Below are 14,566 nucleotides of genomic sequence, written 5' to 3' on the forward strand. Positions count from 1 at the left end.
GAACAACTTGTTGACTATTATAAAAGATTTAGATTATAACTTTCATTTCTTCTCTTCTTTCTTTTATGTTTATTCCTCACGTTTTTCTCTTCAGATGTATGCACCCACTAATACCCAACATTTGCCAATATGCATGTCAAACAATTCTCAAAAACACTTGCGAGTCTTCTTATTGCTAATGAGGTGCATAAAGTGTTGAATACAATGTGTATTTGTAGCATGAATCTGATATGTCAAACTTGTGTTAACTCTTTTACCTATGCAAGTTGTGCAATTTTATGCAACACAAAATTATCAATAAAAAGTGACCACTAATAAGCAAGTTTATAATGTTAATATTATTTATTACTAGCATCAGTTTCTTGAGCTGATATTAAATATTCAAAAACAAATAAGAATTTTAAAAACAAAGTTAAGATAAAATTTTTCATTATTTTACGACAATTTTGCAGGAAATTACCCAAAAATTAACACCTTTAATAATAATTAGGGAGAACTGTAACATAAAGTAATGATCAGGAAGGAAGTTTGGCTTCATTATGGTCCACATTGTTATTATACAGTATTAATCATATTAAGACATGCAATCTTAGATCACAAGATATTTCTCCCAGAAAAATGGAACACTTTTCTTTGCTTGTGTTCACTAGCATTAGAAATAACCAAACCAACTCAATGAGTTGTGTCACCCATTTTTTCAATGTCATGAATGAGAGCTGCTACAAAATGAGATCTGCAACCAGTACTTCATATGTTTGCATTTCGAGGGTTAACCTCCAATAATTTGAAGCCCACAATGTAAATTGCAAATCCCCTCTAATGTGCTAAGTATTAACAGAAAGCCTTCAATCTATCATTAACTCTCTTGTTATGGACTTGATCAATTCCGCTAAGTTCATGACCCCAAATTGATTTTTTAGAGTTTCCATTCTATAACATTTAATGCATTTTGTGTATCTTCAAAATATTTTGCAAGCTTTCAGTAAATATTACAAGTTTTTTGTAAACAAAAAAATCAGAGTTTTCAATCCAGTATTCTTACTAAAGATTTCTCATGGAATATATGAAGTGAAAAGATGGACTACTCCAAATGTAAAGTGACTTTCATGTTAAAATTAAATATCTTTTTTATTCATCTAAAAATTGTCAAATTTGATTTGCATAATCTTTAAAGCTTCCTAAACAAATTTCAAACGTTTTTTTGTTTTAGTAAAACTTTATATTTTATCTGTTATGTTCTCTATCCTAACTATGAGGTTGGTCAATTTGACCAACCTCATAACCACCATAAAAAAATACAAAATAAATCTAAATTTCCACTTTTTCACTTTTTAGAAAGACACGAAAGAACATTTATTTATCCGAGAAAGCTTAAAGCACAACTGTTTCTACTAACTTTTATTGTTTTGTTGCCCTTTGAACCATGTCTAACTAATAATACCCACCATACAAGTTCTAAATCATGCAGTAAAAGTATATCTAATGTTACCATATCAAGCTACATAATGCACAGGCTACTCTCACAAGCTGCTCGCAAGCATACTTTGTTTAACAAAAATGTTTATTATTAGTATTATTTTGTTTGATTTTACATAATCTAGCCTCATAAGTTTCTAATTTTTACATTTGAGTTACTTTTATAACAATAAATAAAGAAGACACATAAAAAACAAGAAATATTGTATTTACCCAGGTCTTCTATTTTGCTGATGACAAAACTTAAGCCTAGTTTCTTTTTTTTTAATATACTAATGGTACTACCACACTAAATTTTTATTTAATTAAATACAGTTCCTAAGAAAGGAAAATAATAATAGATAAAAAAGCAGATAATTTCCTACAATTATCATAATTTTTCTGGCTTTCTAACTATGTAATAAGACCTGTTAAAAATTTAGCTAAGCTCATCAATATGTTTCCCGTGGGAATAAAGTTTGAACTGGAAGCGAAATAGACAACTCTCTGTACAGAAAACAACATATGTTATTTGATAAATTAAATATTGGCAATTTGCAAAAGAATGTATGTGACAGGTACGCATGTTAAGAGGAGTCTCATTTTCTAGTTTATGGCTTCTTAAACAAAGAACATTGAAGGCTATAAAATTATGCTTTGCCTGAGTAATATCTATATTATAATGAACAATTTATGTTAAATTCCATACTTCTCAGAAGGGTTGTAAATAGATTGGAGAAAAAGGAAGACCTAGAGAGCAAATGTCACAATTCTTACACCAGATGGGAGATTAACAATTAATTATTAAATATTTCCTTATAAAACAAAAACTTATACAAGATAAAAATTTGATTTCTTAGCTACAGTTTTATGCCAAGTTTATTTACATGCCTCAATAATAAAGTAGTTTAAATAAATTTTGAATGTAACTCTATAAAACCTTGTGACATGCACAGATCAGGGTAGTTGTATGGAAAGTTAACTGCCTCAGTTTTCCTATACTTCATTGTACTCATTGTTTATATTATACTTGACATAAATTAATTTCAAATGTGTATTGTGATATAATTTTAACGGTACTTCTACATACTGCTTTCTGAAAAAGGCTTCGAGGCCTAAAGATTGATTACAGAAATAAATATGCAAAAATCACTTAAATTTTAAGCCTTTATCCCCAATGTTTAAGTGCTTCCATCTTTTATACTTCTTTCTGAAGAAGGTTTTAAGCCTGAAAAGTCAATTATATTAGCTAATATGCAAAATCACTTAATTTTAAATGTTTACCTCCTTTATATTAACTACTTCCATATTCTATTTTCACATCATTATTAACAGCTGGATTAGTTAAATTTCTCAGATGCACAATATCTTTTCTTGACTACAATTTCAACCCCAAAATTCTCAAAGAAAAGCATGGTAGATACTAATGTGACACCAACAGTACCATGCATTAACCCCCCTTAATTAATATTAACTTTTTTTTACACATTTGTATTTCATATCAGTTCAGTTTGGAAGCAGTCTCTCTCTCTCATGTAAATAATTAAATTTTCTCTCCTTTGATACACAAGAAATATGGATTTACTAATTGGCAATTACCTTGTTTTCTTACAGAAAAGACAGCTAATGACCATTTTAGATAGATGGTTGTCTTTTATGTTGCCGAATCAGATAATGGCTAAGGGCTTCCATGCTCTGGTAATCAGATCACAGGGGATAATGGTTAAGAGTGTGAGGTGCAAGCACGTATTTTGTATTTAAAGTCATGTAAAATAAATTTTAAAACTTTAAGATAAGTGAAAGTATTTTAAACCTTAACATGAATAACACACTGTACTTATACTAGCATTTAATATGGCCATGGACAGATCTTTAGTAGAAATACATACTTAAAAATTGTTTTTTTGAACAAAAGACTTTTATTACTTACTAAAAGATTGCCAAATTATGTGAAGATGAACTTAATACATTAGAAGTTATGGATACTTTCTTGGTTACCAGTTGATTACATGGTAGTTGCAAGGCTGGTCAAAGTGGTCAGACCTGTATGGATAGAGATAAACAAACTCTAACTCACTGAAAATCAAAGTTGCATAAATTTTAGGTAGGAAAAGATAAAAGTTTTAAAAAGTTATGAAAATCTTTGTTATAGGAACGAAGTTATTTATGTCTTATTTATGTTTTAAAATGAATATTTGAAAGATTTAACAATCTTTTTAATGTAACCTAAACTTTGCCTACATGAGTACAAGAACATTGTGCTGAAGGATAAAGTATCTCTGTCAATGATACTGTAATATTGCCCTCAAATGCCTATTAACATGTGATTAGATGAATAATAGATGTTGAAGGGCAGGAAAGGAAAATAAAACATCAAAAATTATTAATATAACCAAAAGAAAATATTTTAAGATTATGCAATGAACAATTAAAAGGTATATACAATTTTTATTTCCTAATTTTAAACATTTAATTGCACTTTACACTGATGGTAATAGCTACAGTTAGTAATATGGTAAAGAAAATGAAAAATAAAATATAAGCATTTACCTTAAAAAAAAGATATTAATTTAGGAGGTTTAAGAGTTTATGTAAATGAAATTTGAAAACTATAAGATAAAAAAGTATTTTCTACTAAACATAAAAATCACCTAACACTCGTGCTATTCAGAGTAAGTACAAATAACTAAAATAAATAACAAATTTTTAGTAGAAATACTTAATTAAAATAAGCTCTTTCTTTGTGTACAAAATACTCGTAATCTTTAACAAATCCTACCTATTTTCCTAACAATACTTTAAGAAAGCTCAGAGTTATCATATGTACTGTTGAACTTGTATCATTCTCCATACGAGCTACATTTCATGGACCTACCTGTCACCAAAAGGTTAATTAAATTTTCAATGCAACTCTGCAAAAGGTTGAATGCACACTTTGACCTACCAATACTGAAAGTGTTAATATGCTTGAAAACAACAACAAGATAGCTGATTGTAAACTATTTCCTGTAAAAATTTTGTGTGGAGACAACACAGGTACAGATTTCAACATAACTTTAACACTTAACCTCCAGGTCATTACCCTGCTGGAAACAAAGATAGTTAAGGAAATGAATGGGACACAACTGGGGAAAAATGAAGCCGTATCAAAGCAACTATTGTTGATTCAAACACTAAAATATTCAAAGAAATTATCAGTTCTTTAATGGAACTTATAGCTCTAGATAATTAGCCATTTTCTCTTGTAGAAAATACTAGATTTCACCATCTCTTTGGATGTCTAGAGTTTCATTAAACAATGTCTGACACTCACACTGTACTGCTAGAACTATACAGAATTATACCTCATACAGATGCTGCTTGCTGATTATCATGTATCAGCATTAAGATTTTCAACTGCTGTAGCTATAAAGCAAAGTTTTTAAGGTGTCAAATTTCATGGTTTATAATGGGATCTTTGAAACAATTCTCTTTCTATGATTACACAACTTTTCTGTGGACTGACTGAAGAGATTCTATAGACCACATATCGGGAACCTGTGGCTTCCTGTTTGTCCTATAGCTTATCCCACATTCAAAACGTTACCAGCCAATCAGCTAAGTTATTGCTCTTGCACTGGGTATAAAAAGGAATCAGAAACTTTAAAATGTATGTGGAATGCATTGAAAGTTAGTATGGCTGCAATGGAAAGTGTATACTTATTGAAATGTCAATGTCCTCAGGTTTAACCCTACAATGCCAGCATGGTTAGTTTGGTATACAGATTTAACTTGTATGGTGACATCATGCTAACATTCTAGGGTTAAACACAGTAAATGTTTTGTCCTGAATCAAAGTAATGTAACATGAAGACAAACATATTAAGAATTCACTTTTACCTTAAAGTCCATGACAGATAAGTAATCTTTATTGTCAATTTTCTTCTTCATTGTACTGAAGTCCATTGGATGTTGAATGATGCTCGAGTAACCAGGTGCTATAACATCACTCACAGGCCAAGCAAAAAACTGATTGGGGTCTCTCCTAGATAAAAATTTAATATTGTTGCATCAGTTTTGGATCCTTAACTTCAATATTTCATTATTCTAAATCATGCACTATTGATTTTACATGATGCATAACTAACTAGCCTAAAGAAATGTTTCTATAACTTATATATACTGTATTAATTTGTAAATATCAAAATGTGTACTAATTTCAGGATTAATAATAACTGCAAAAATGATCATAATGTCTCAAATACATCCAACTAACAACTTAACAATTGTTTCCAGTCAAAAGCATATATCCATGTAATTTTTCTTTTCCCTTGCTTCCACACAGAAGTTTAACTCGATATAAAAAATGTTCAAGCTGACAAGAAAACTACAATAAAATGTTCTAGATTACTATTCAACCCTATCACAACAAGCTTATATATTTTACACAGCCTTATAACCATCATGTAACCATATATGTAACTCTGAAAGTAGTTAATGTATCTTCCCAAAATTTGGCAAGCTTTCAGTAAACATTAAGTCTTATTGTAGATAAAAAAAAAAAATCAGAATTTTTCATAAGGTATTTCTATTAAATCCTTGTCTGTAATTATATGGTATCAGAGTGCTGATTGCTCTGAGTGCAAAGTGATTTATATTAAGATTACAAAACATGTCTTCATCTGAAAACTTTCAAATTTCATTTGTGTAATCCCTAAAACCTCCTACATTTTTTTTTTCATAAAAACTATATTTCATCTGTTACTTTCTATACTATAGCATTACATAGGGATGGTCCATTTGATTGACCTCATAGCCACTATAAAAAAATTAGGAACTAATTTTTAATTAAACTTTTTTCTTTCTGGAATGACTGCAAATTGTAACAGCAAACGACAACTATTTATTCTATATAGCTTAGAACTTGTAACAGTATACATTGTTTCTACTTAAATCATATTATTTCATTGCCTTTTCAACTGCCACACAAGTTGTAAATCACTCGGCAAACGTAGTTTACGTTACCCTATCAAATTACATGATGCACGATCAACTTACAAGAATACCACATGAAGACTTTATTGTTGTTATTATTCTGTATCTTATCTAATCTAACCTTACCTAACAAGTTTCTAACTTTTCCATTTTAGTTGCTTTTACAATGATAAATAAAAAATACACATTAAAAACAAGAAATATAGTACTTACGTAAATCTTCTTTTTCTTTGCTGTTGACTGTTGATGAAACTTAAGCCTACTTTTTTTTTTATACTAATGGTACCACCACAGTAAGTACTTTATAGTTAATTAAGTACTGCCCCTAAAATGATAATGTAAAAAAAAGCAGATAATGTTCAATAACTATCATAATTTTTTCTTGCTTTCTAACTATGCAATAAGAGCTGTTAAAAATTCAGCTAAGCTTGTCAATGTGTTTCCTGTGGGAATAAAGTCTGAACTGGAAGCAAAATAGACAAACAACATAATATATTTGATAAATTACAGTATTAAATTTCAGAAAGAACTAGCAATTTGTGAAAGAGAGGATTTGACAAGAGGTGGGTGTGACAAGAGGGGGTCTGATTTTTTAGTTTATGGCTCTGTAACCAAATAAGATTTGAAGACTATAAAAATTATGCTTTGCTAGATTAATAACTACATTAAAATGAGTAATTTACCTTAAATTCCATACTTATGGAGGAGTGAAAAATAAATTAGAGAAGAAGGAATACCTAGAGAGCAAACGTCACAATTTTCATACTTGGGGAGATAGAGGATATTTTTTTTATATTTTCCTTATAAAATTAGGAACTTAAAAGTTACATCAGTGCTCCAGATAAGAGATATACTGGTGTAATCCCAATCAAAAATCAGTCACCTATGGTCTTAAAAAATATTGAGAAGTTGTTTTACTGCCGTGGAAAAACAAATATGGCCCCTGCCTATTTATTGGTAGTACAGTAATTAATGGGTGCATTCTTGTAGCTTTCTATAGTGCTGCAAAAGAACTGCACAGTTCACACCGACCCCCAAGTGGACAGCAGTAGGTCTGTGGGCTTACAATGCAAGAAGCTGAGTTTCAATACTTGTGGTAGGCAGAGCACTGATAGCCCAGTGTGTAACTTTATACTAAACTACAAACAAACACACAGTACACACAGTAGAGCTGAAATATTAAGCACTCTCTAACTGCCAGGACTTTCTATTAGTGCAAACATGAATAATCCAATTTTGTGTAAAAAATAAAATAAAAAATTGTAATGTCATTATTTGTGTTTATTATGACTACATCTGGTGATTTAATTTGCTAAATTAATCCTGTGTCAAATTTCACCTTTTGAAATAATAAAATAATTAATAGATAGTTAAATTACTATTTATCACAAAATGTTACTGCTGCACTTCATAAAATATTTAAAGTTACTCCGACTGACAAAATTCTGAGAGTGAGTACTCCTTACAGAAGTTAACATTTTCCTAAACTTAAAATGTATTTCCAATAATACTTACCTCTGCTGACGCTATAGCTATTTCTCTATCTCCAAGGTTTCCACTCTTTGCCCATCTAAGCATTGAAAACATTTATTCCAGTCTTTATATACACCACTTGAATGTTCTTGGCAAATTATAATTTGCAAAATTCTCCATCAACTTCAATGCACCCTCTATCTAGGTACTCTATATAAGAACCTCAATCAGACAATGTAATCACTTTTTCGAGACATGAACCAGCTTTTAGTGGGGAGGTAGGGTGGTAGTGTCAGCAGAAGTAAGTATTATTGGAAATACATTTTCAGTTTAGGAAAATGTTAACTTCCAAAACATACTTACCTCCACTGACACTATAGCTAGAATCCCACATTGAGAAAGTGGAGGGGATGGTGCAAGCACAAACTATACAGAAAGCATCTGTATAGAAAAGTGTACCAAGATAAAAATGGTACAAGAGTGGGGGAACCGCACTACATCCAGAATAAGTATGCTCTTCGCCAGGAATTCAGTTCCTATATCAAAGGTGAAATAGAATACAAGTAATTGTCAGTATAGGCCAGTCCCAACCAAATATCCCACATTGGTGGCTAGGGCTACTGGACTGCAATATTATATATACTTTTGATTGGATCCCAACCTCTAGCCATAGAGGGATGCATTTTGCACCACCAGAATCACGACAAAAAAGTAAGCAGCACCAAGGCTCAGAATGATGGGATTGTGTATGCCATACTCAACCAAAGGAACAGAACTCATCCTGTCTGGAATTATTGGGGAGTCCTGAGAAACAGTGCTCTGGAAACTGTGCAATAAGTGAGCCAAGTTCCCTACATTTTTAAAAGCAAACCGACCCCGATTTATTCAACCTGAAGATGGGCAGGGACGAGCAGGATCCCCTTTAGCTTTACTCATTATAGTCCATGAATGGCAATCCATAATAATAAGATAATACCATCTGGCAGGGTTCTAGATGGTCTTATGGAACACCCCATTTCGACAGAGCCTGATGTGACATGCAAAGATTCCTCTCCTGTAACAATAATCCATTATATGCCATGGGAATCAACTTATGAAGCCACCTTATGAAGTCAGGGTAATGGGAGATAAGTAATGGGAAAAAGAAAGATTCCAATGAACGAACAAATGATTCCTACTATCTTGAAATTAGCTAGATACAATCTACATAACACTTGAGGGCCCTAACAGGACATAACAAATAGTCAGGATTGGAGCAGTCATAAAGGTAAGGAATGGTTGGCAAGTGGATTGGTGATAAGGATCTTTCCCCTTCCTTAGCTGTCAGTCTTGGACAGAAAGAACCTATTGGGGTAAAGCAGGACAAATGTGGAATGATAAAGAGTCTGAAGCACAGGAATTGTAAACAACTTCAACCAATGACGTCCACAAACCAATAACAACAAATAATACAATTAGAAAAAAAAGTGAAACAAAGAACACAAAATTAAGAGCTGAAAAGGAAGATGAGAAAGAGCATGTAAAACAACTGTAAAATCCCAATTTGGTAATTGAAAAGGTCATTTGGGTCAAAGAATACGAAGTGTTTTGAGTAGACCTGATAGTACTGAGGATTAAAAAAACCTTCCAATATTTGGAATACCTAAAAATAATGGATAAGATAACCGTATATATAAAGCAACTAAATGAAGAAAGACCCCTCTCAAATACCCAAGTCATAAAACAGGATATGGTAGATACTTTAGGATGAAGAGCATTGAAATTCCTTTTAAAAAAAAAACACTGATAAGTATTCCATTTCTGTTGATAAACAGCTGTGGTTGGCCTACAGAGAGACTTAGTTAAATACAGAGATACCATAGAAGTTACCTGATGTTGGGCAAAAAAAAAAAAAAAGACTGCATAACTTCCCAGCATGAAATTGAGTTTTTGACTACCTGGGTGGAGGATGTCTCAGATACTGCCAATGTGGAAGAGGTAGAGGAGGACATACCTGCAGATACCAAAGAAACAGAAACTAGGTTTGAACTGATTAATATAGTCCAACCAAGACAACTTGATAGAGAAAGGAGCAAACCATAATCAGAGACCAGGACCATAGCCAAATCATGGGAAAAGGCATACGAATGTAAACCTGTCCAGTCCTGACTGAATACATCTAAGAGAGCAAAACTGAGAGCAAATCTACTGAAAAACTTGCAATTAAATTCATCACTCCTGGAACATGACAAGCTAAAAGACTGATACAATAGGAATGAGCCCAAGGTACAAAAACAAGGTCTCAAGAATGTGTGCCTTTTTTGACTAGAAATCTGTGATACCACCATGTAATTGTAGGAATGTAACATGACAGTTTTTTTTTTCCCCCTTCAAGAAAGACAGACCTTGCACTATTGCCTGGTGTATTGCAAGGAGTTTGAAAATGTTGATATGAAGGGTAGACTTAACTTCCATCAAAATACCTGGAACTCCTGACCTTGAAGATAAGTTTCCCCATCTCAGAAGAGATGCGTCTGGGAACACGTGGATCTTGGGAGGAGGTGGTGGAATGAGTACCCCAATAGTAGTGTTGTTCCAATCCAACCACCAATTGACGATGTTGCTCCTGAGTAATGAGACAGGATGATTCAAAGGATCGGAAAGCATGATTCATTGATCATGCAGTGATCACTGAAGGGAATTCATATGAGTTCATCCCAAAGGAATGAGAGGCTCAAGAGATGCCCACATTCCCAATAGAGAGAGAACCATCCATGTAGTAGGAGAAGGAAACATAAGTAAAAGCCTGATGGCTCTTTCCATGGTTTGAAGCCTGATAGTGGTTGGTTGAACATGACTTAAGAGTATTGAAAAACACGCCCAAATGGACAAGATATTGCATAGGTGACAGAATATATTTCTCCAGTCTGATAAGGAAGCCCACTTTTGTGGTTTCTGAAAGAATCTGAAAGTGTTGTTCTGTTATTTGACAGGGTGGTACCAGAAGAATCCAGTCATCCATATAATAATGTGTGTACAGGTCCAAGGAATGTAGATGATGAGAAAAGGCTCAAACAACTTTGCAGAAGATACAAGATACTAGTGCAAGACCAAAAGGTAAAAATATGAACTGCAAAGCTTGACCTTTGTGCATACATCTGAGAAACCTCCGGGAAGATTCCGCTATGGAAATATGGAGATAAGCATCGGTAACATTGAACTTGGTCATCCATAGCCCTGGATGACCAAGTGCCATCATATGTTGAGAAAGGATTCCATAGTAAATTGAGAAGGATCTGAAATTAGTTGAGTCAAGACAGATCAATGATTTGACGCCATATCCTGTCTTCTTGAGTACCACAATTAAACGGGAATAAAATCCCGGAAGAACTGGATTAACCCTCCACTACTGCTCTTTTGACTAACAGCTCTCTTATCGCGTGGGAACGAAGCTCCACTCATCGTGAATTTGTTGGAGGTGACAAGGCAACAGGTTGTACATAAAAAGATGTAAGTGATGTAAATTGAGTGACCAACCCTGAATTCAAAGCGTGGAATACCCATGGATCCCTGGTGAAAGAACTTCATATGTCCAGAAAATGATGTAAATGTGATCCCACTGCTCCCCCGCCCACAGGATAGATACAGACGCTGTTGTCAACGGTCCGTCCAAGCTGAAAATCCTCAAGAATACAGATAGACTAGTATGGGAACGAAAGGAAGGGGGGGTGTCTGGAAAACTAAAAGCCGACACTCCCGAATTAGTGCCAAAAAGTCGAAAAGTCAATGACAATAAAGAAGAATGTAAACAAAGTTAATCAAATCTTGATTTTAACATCTCTGTAACTCCCAAAAACAACATGGGATGGAGAAAAAGAAGCTTCCCATAATACCCTGAGAGCAGAAGACGGTAAATGAACACTTTTTAACAAAGAATCTCTATCCAATAAATCCCAACAACAAACCAGACAGAAAACCAAAGAAAGAACTGAAGAAGACAATCTGACTGAGGTAGACATCAGCAAAAATCCCCAACTCAACCTCAAATTGCTGAGGGTAACATTAATAGTCTTCCAATAAAAGTTGGATCGAAGATAAATACCAAGAAAACTGATCTGTTTAAAGTTATCACAGGTTCCAAACGATACCCCCACAGGTCCAAAATAAAGGGTCCATTCACTGATAATCAAAATATTCCTCCTAGCAGTGATAAGCCAAAGCATATTGTTCCAATAAACGTGGGGGACAAGGCATAGATATCCAGTCGTGCAACTGAGCAAAATAGGAGAGATCCCCAAAACCCCACAAACCCGAGTAACCAACTGAAGAAAAGGGGCTGGAGGTGGCTAATCAAAATGATCCTCTGTTGAGGCCGACCTAGTAAAAAAGAAGCTGGAAAAAACTTGTCTAAATTCTCCCCAGATGGTCAGAATCATGTGTAAAAGTTGCCTCAGAACCCCCTGGAGAGACACTCCTGGTCCGCATATGTGTCCATCTCGCAACAAATCATATCATAGGCAGCCTCGACTGAGAGCGATACTTCCCCTGGTCATTGACTAATACTAGATAACAGAGGTGGAAGAGGAGAGGTCTGAATGGCCTCCGTAATAGTAACATTAACTCGAGAATTTATAACTGTTGGTACATATTTTTCTGTATGTTTTATTATTATTATTAAAGTAATTTATAAATATACGAAGATATAACCATAGTAATGCAAACCATGTTCAAAATCACAACATAAATTGTGAATAAACACAACACTCCTACTTACAGAAACCCATGCCAAATACTTTGTCAAGAAAAAGTGATTACATTACCTGAATGAGGTGCTTATATACAATACCTAGACAGAGGGCACATTGACGTTGGTGGAGAAATTTGCAAACTGGAATTTGCCCTGGGCAATCGAGTTGGGTATAAAAGGTTGGAGCAAGCATTTTCAATGCTTACCTGAGAAACTCTGGAGATTGAGAAATAGCTATGGTGCCCGCAGAGATAAGTATGTTTTGGAAAAAAATTTATCTGGAGCACTGTTATATAACATTAAAACAATCTATTAGCTACATCGTGATGCCAAGTTTATTTGTATACACTGATAATAAAGTATTTTAATTAAATTTTGAATGTAACTCTGTAAAAGGTTGTGACATGCATACATAAAAAAAATTGCCTCTAAGGTAAGGATCTAGGGTTAGAAAATCAGAAAGTATGTAGATAACATGATCATTTTTAAGTATGTAAACTAAACATATATAAAAAACATAATTTTTTGTATTTATATAGTTGCAAAATAGTTTTTACACTCCTGAGGATGACATGAATTAACAACGAAACATGTATTGTGATTATAATTGTGTACTACACAATGTTGATCGTTTGAGTATTTTAATATATTTTAAATATATATAAACAAGTTCCTTGAATCTTAACCTTTTAATACCATAAGAATGCCCTGATTACTGAAATAAATATATATGTGCCAGTGTTATATGTTCAAGAATAAATACATTTTATATTCTTTCAATTCACTGGTTGTAATCTTTATTCTTTACATAAACTTCCTTGAGTTGGTGGCTTGTGAGCCTCACCCACAACTGCGTGCATAAAAGTATCCTGGAAATAAATAAATTTATTTCTAACAAATGCAAGTTAAACACACAATACCTCCAGTTGTTGCATTAATACAATCTTGTATGTTTAAATGACCAAAGTAGGATCCCATTAACCCTATCACCACGGGTATCCTTTAATGCACGACACAAGATTTTAGTGTCTTACATTCAAAATTTTATTATACTACATTTTGTTTACGTTGTACCAATTAGAATAGCATAAAATCTTAGCTAATAATCCATATTTTAATAGTATACAAGTTTTAAGTTCTTAAATCTACAAAGGAATATTAAAAAAAAATCCTGAATTTCCACTAGTGTGACTCACGTGACACATTTTGTCTAAGCATGTCATCATCCCTATTTTATCCATCACCCATTGAAAATGTATGAAATTAAATGTAACTTACTCTATATAAAATAGTTATTGCTCAGACAAACCATAATATATATAGTCTTCAAATAGAAAATCAGACCTCTCCTGCCACACCCACCTCTCACATCCTCTCTTTCACAATTTGTTGATAGTTCTTATTTGCATTTCATTATATATTACCTATAACCAATAGAAAGTCAAGGTTTTCATCTATCAAATGACGTATTGTATAATGTTGCATTCTGTACAGAATATCATCAATTTCACTCCCAGTACAAGATTCTTTCCAATGGGAAAGTTAACAACTAGTTTGAATGAATTTGTAACGTCCCTTGTCGCATAGTTAGAAAGACGGGAAAATTTTGAGAGTTAAGGGAATTTGTCTACTTTTTACATGTTAGTAGTCTATATTCTTTGGTGCATTATTTAATTAAATAAATTATTAAATGCATTACTATCCTTACTATAAAAAATTAGGATTAACTCTCTGCTAAACCCAACAGCAAGAAAAAAAAATATTAGGTAAGTACTTTATTTCTTGTTTTTCATATTTATTCTTTATTATTGTAAAAGTAACTAAAACCTAAAATTTTGGATCTTTTTAGTTATTTAAGACTAGATTAGGTAAAATTAGTAATAATAATAATATAATTAAAACGATTCACGAGACACACATGCGAGCAGCTCGTGGGTA

General features: G+C 32.9%; 1 protein-coding gene across 1 annotated transcript in view; it reads right to left on the bottom strand.

Annotated features, from left to right (window-relative positions):
* Positions 1-14,566, bottom strand: part of LOC106466514 (bromodomain-containing protein 7-like) — a 120,278-nt gene that overhangs the window by 89,043 nt on the left and 16,669 nt on the right. The window contains exon 4 of the mRNA XM_013926805.2: positions 5,335-5,479. Within this exon, the coding sequence (XP_013782259.1) occupies positions 5,335-5,479 (145 nt within the window). The remainder of the gene's footprint in view (positions 1-5,334; positions 5,480-14,566) is intronic.

The sequence above is a fragment of the Limulus polyphemus genome, unplaced genomic scaffold (assembly GCF_000517525.1).
Source record: "Limulus polyphemus unplaced genomic scaffold, Limulus_polyphemus-2.1.2 Scaffold2284, whole genome shotgun sequence".
NCBI classification, from domain to species: Eukaryota; Metazoa; Arthropoda; class Merostomata; order Xiphosura; family Limulidae; genus Limulus; species Limulus polyphemus.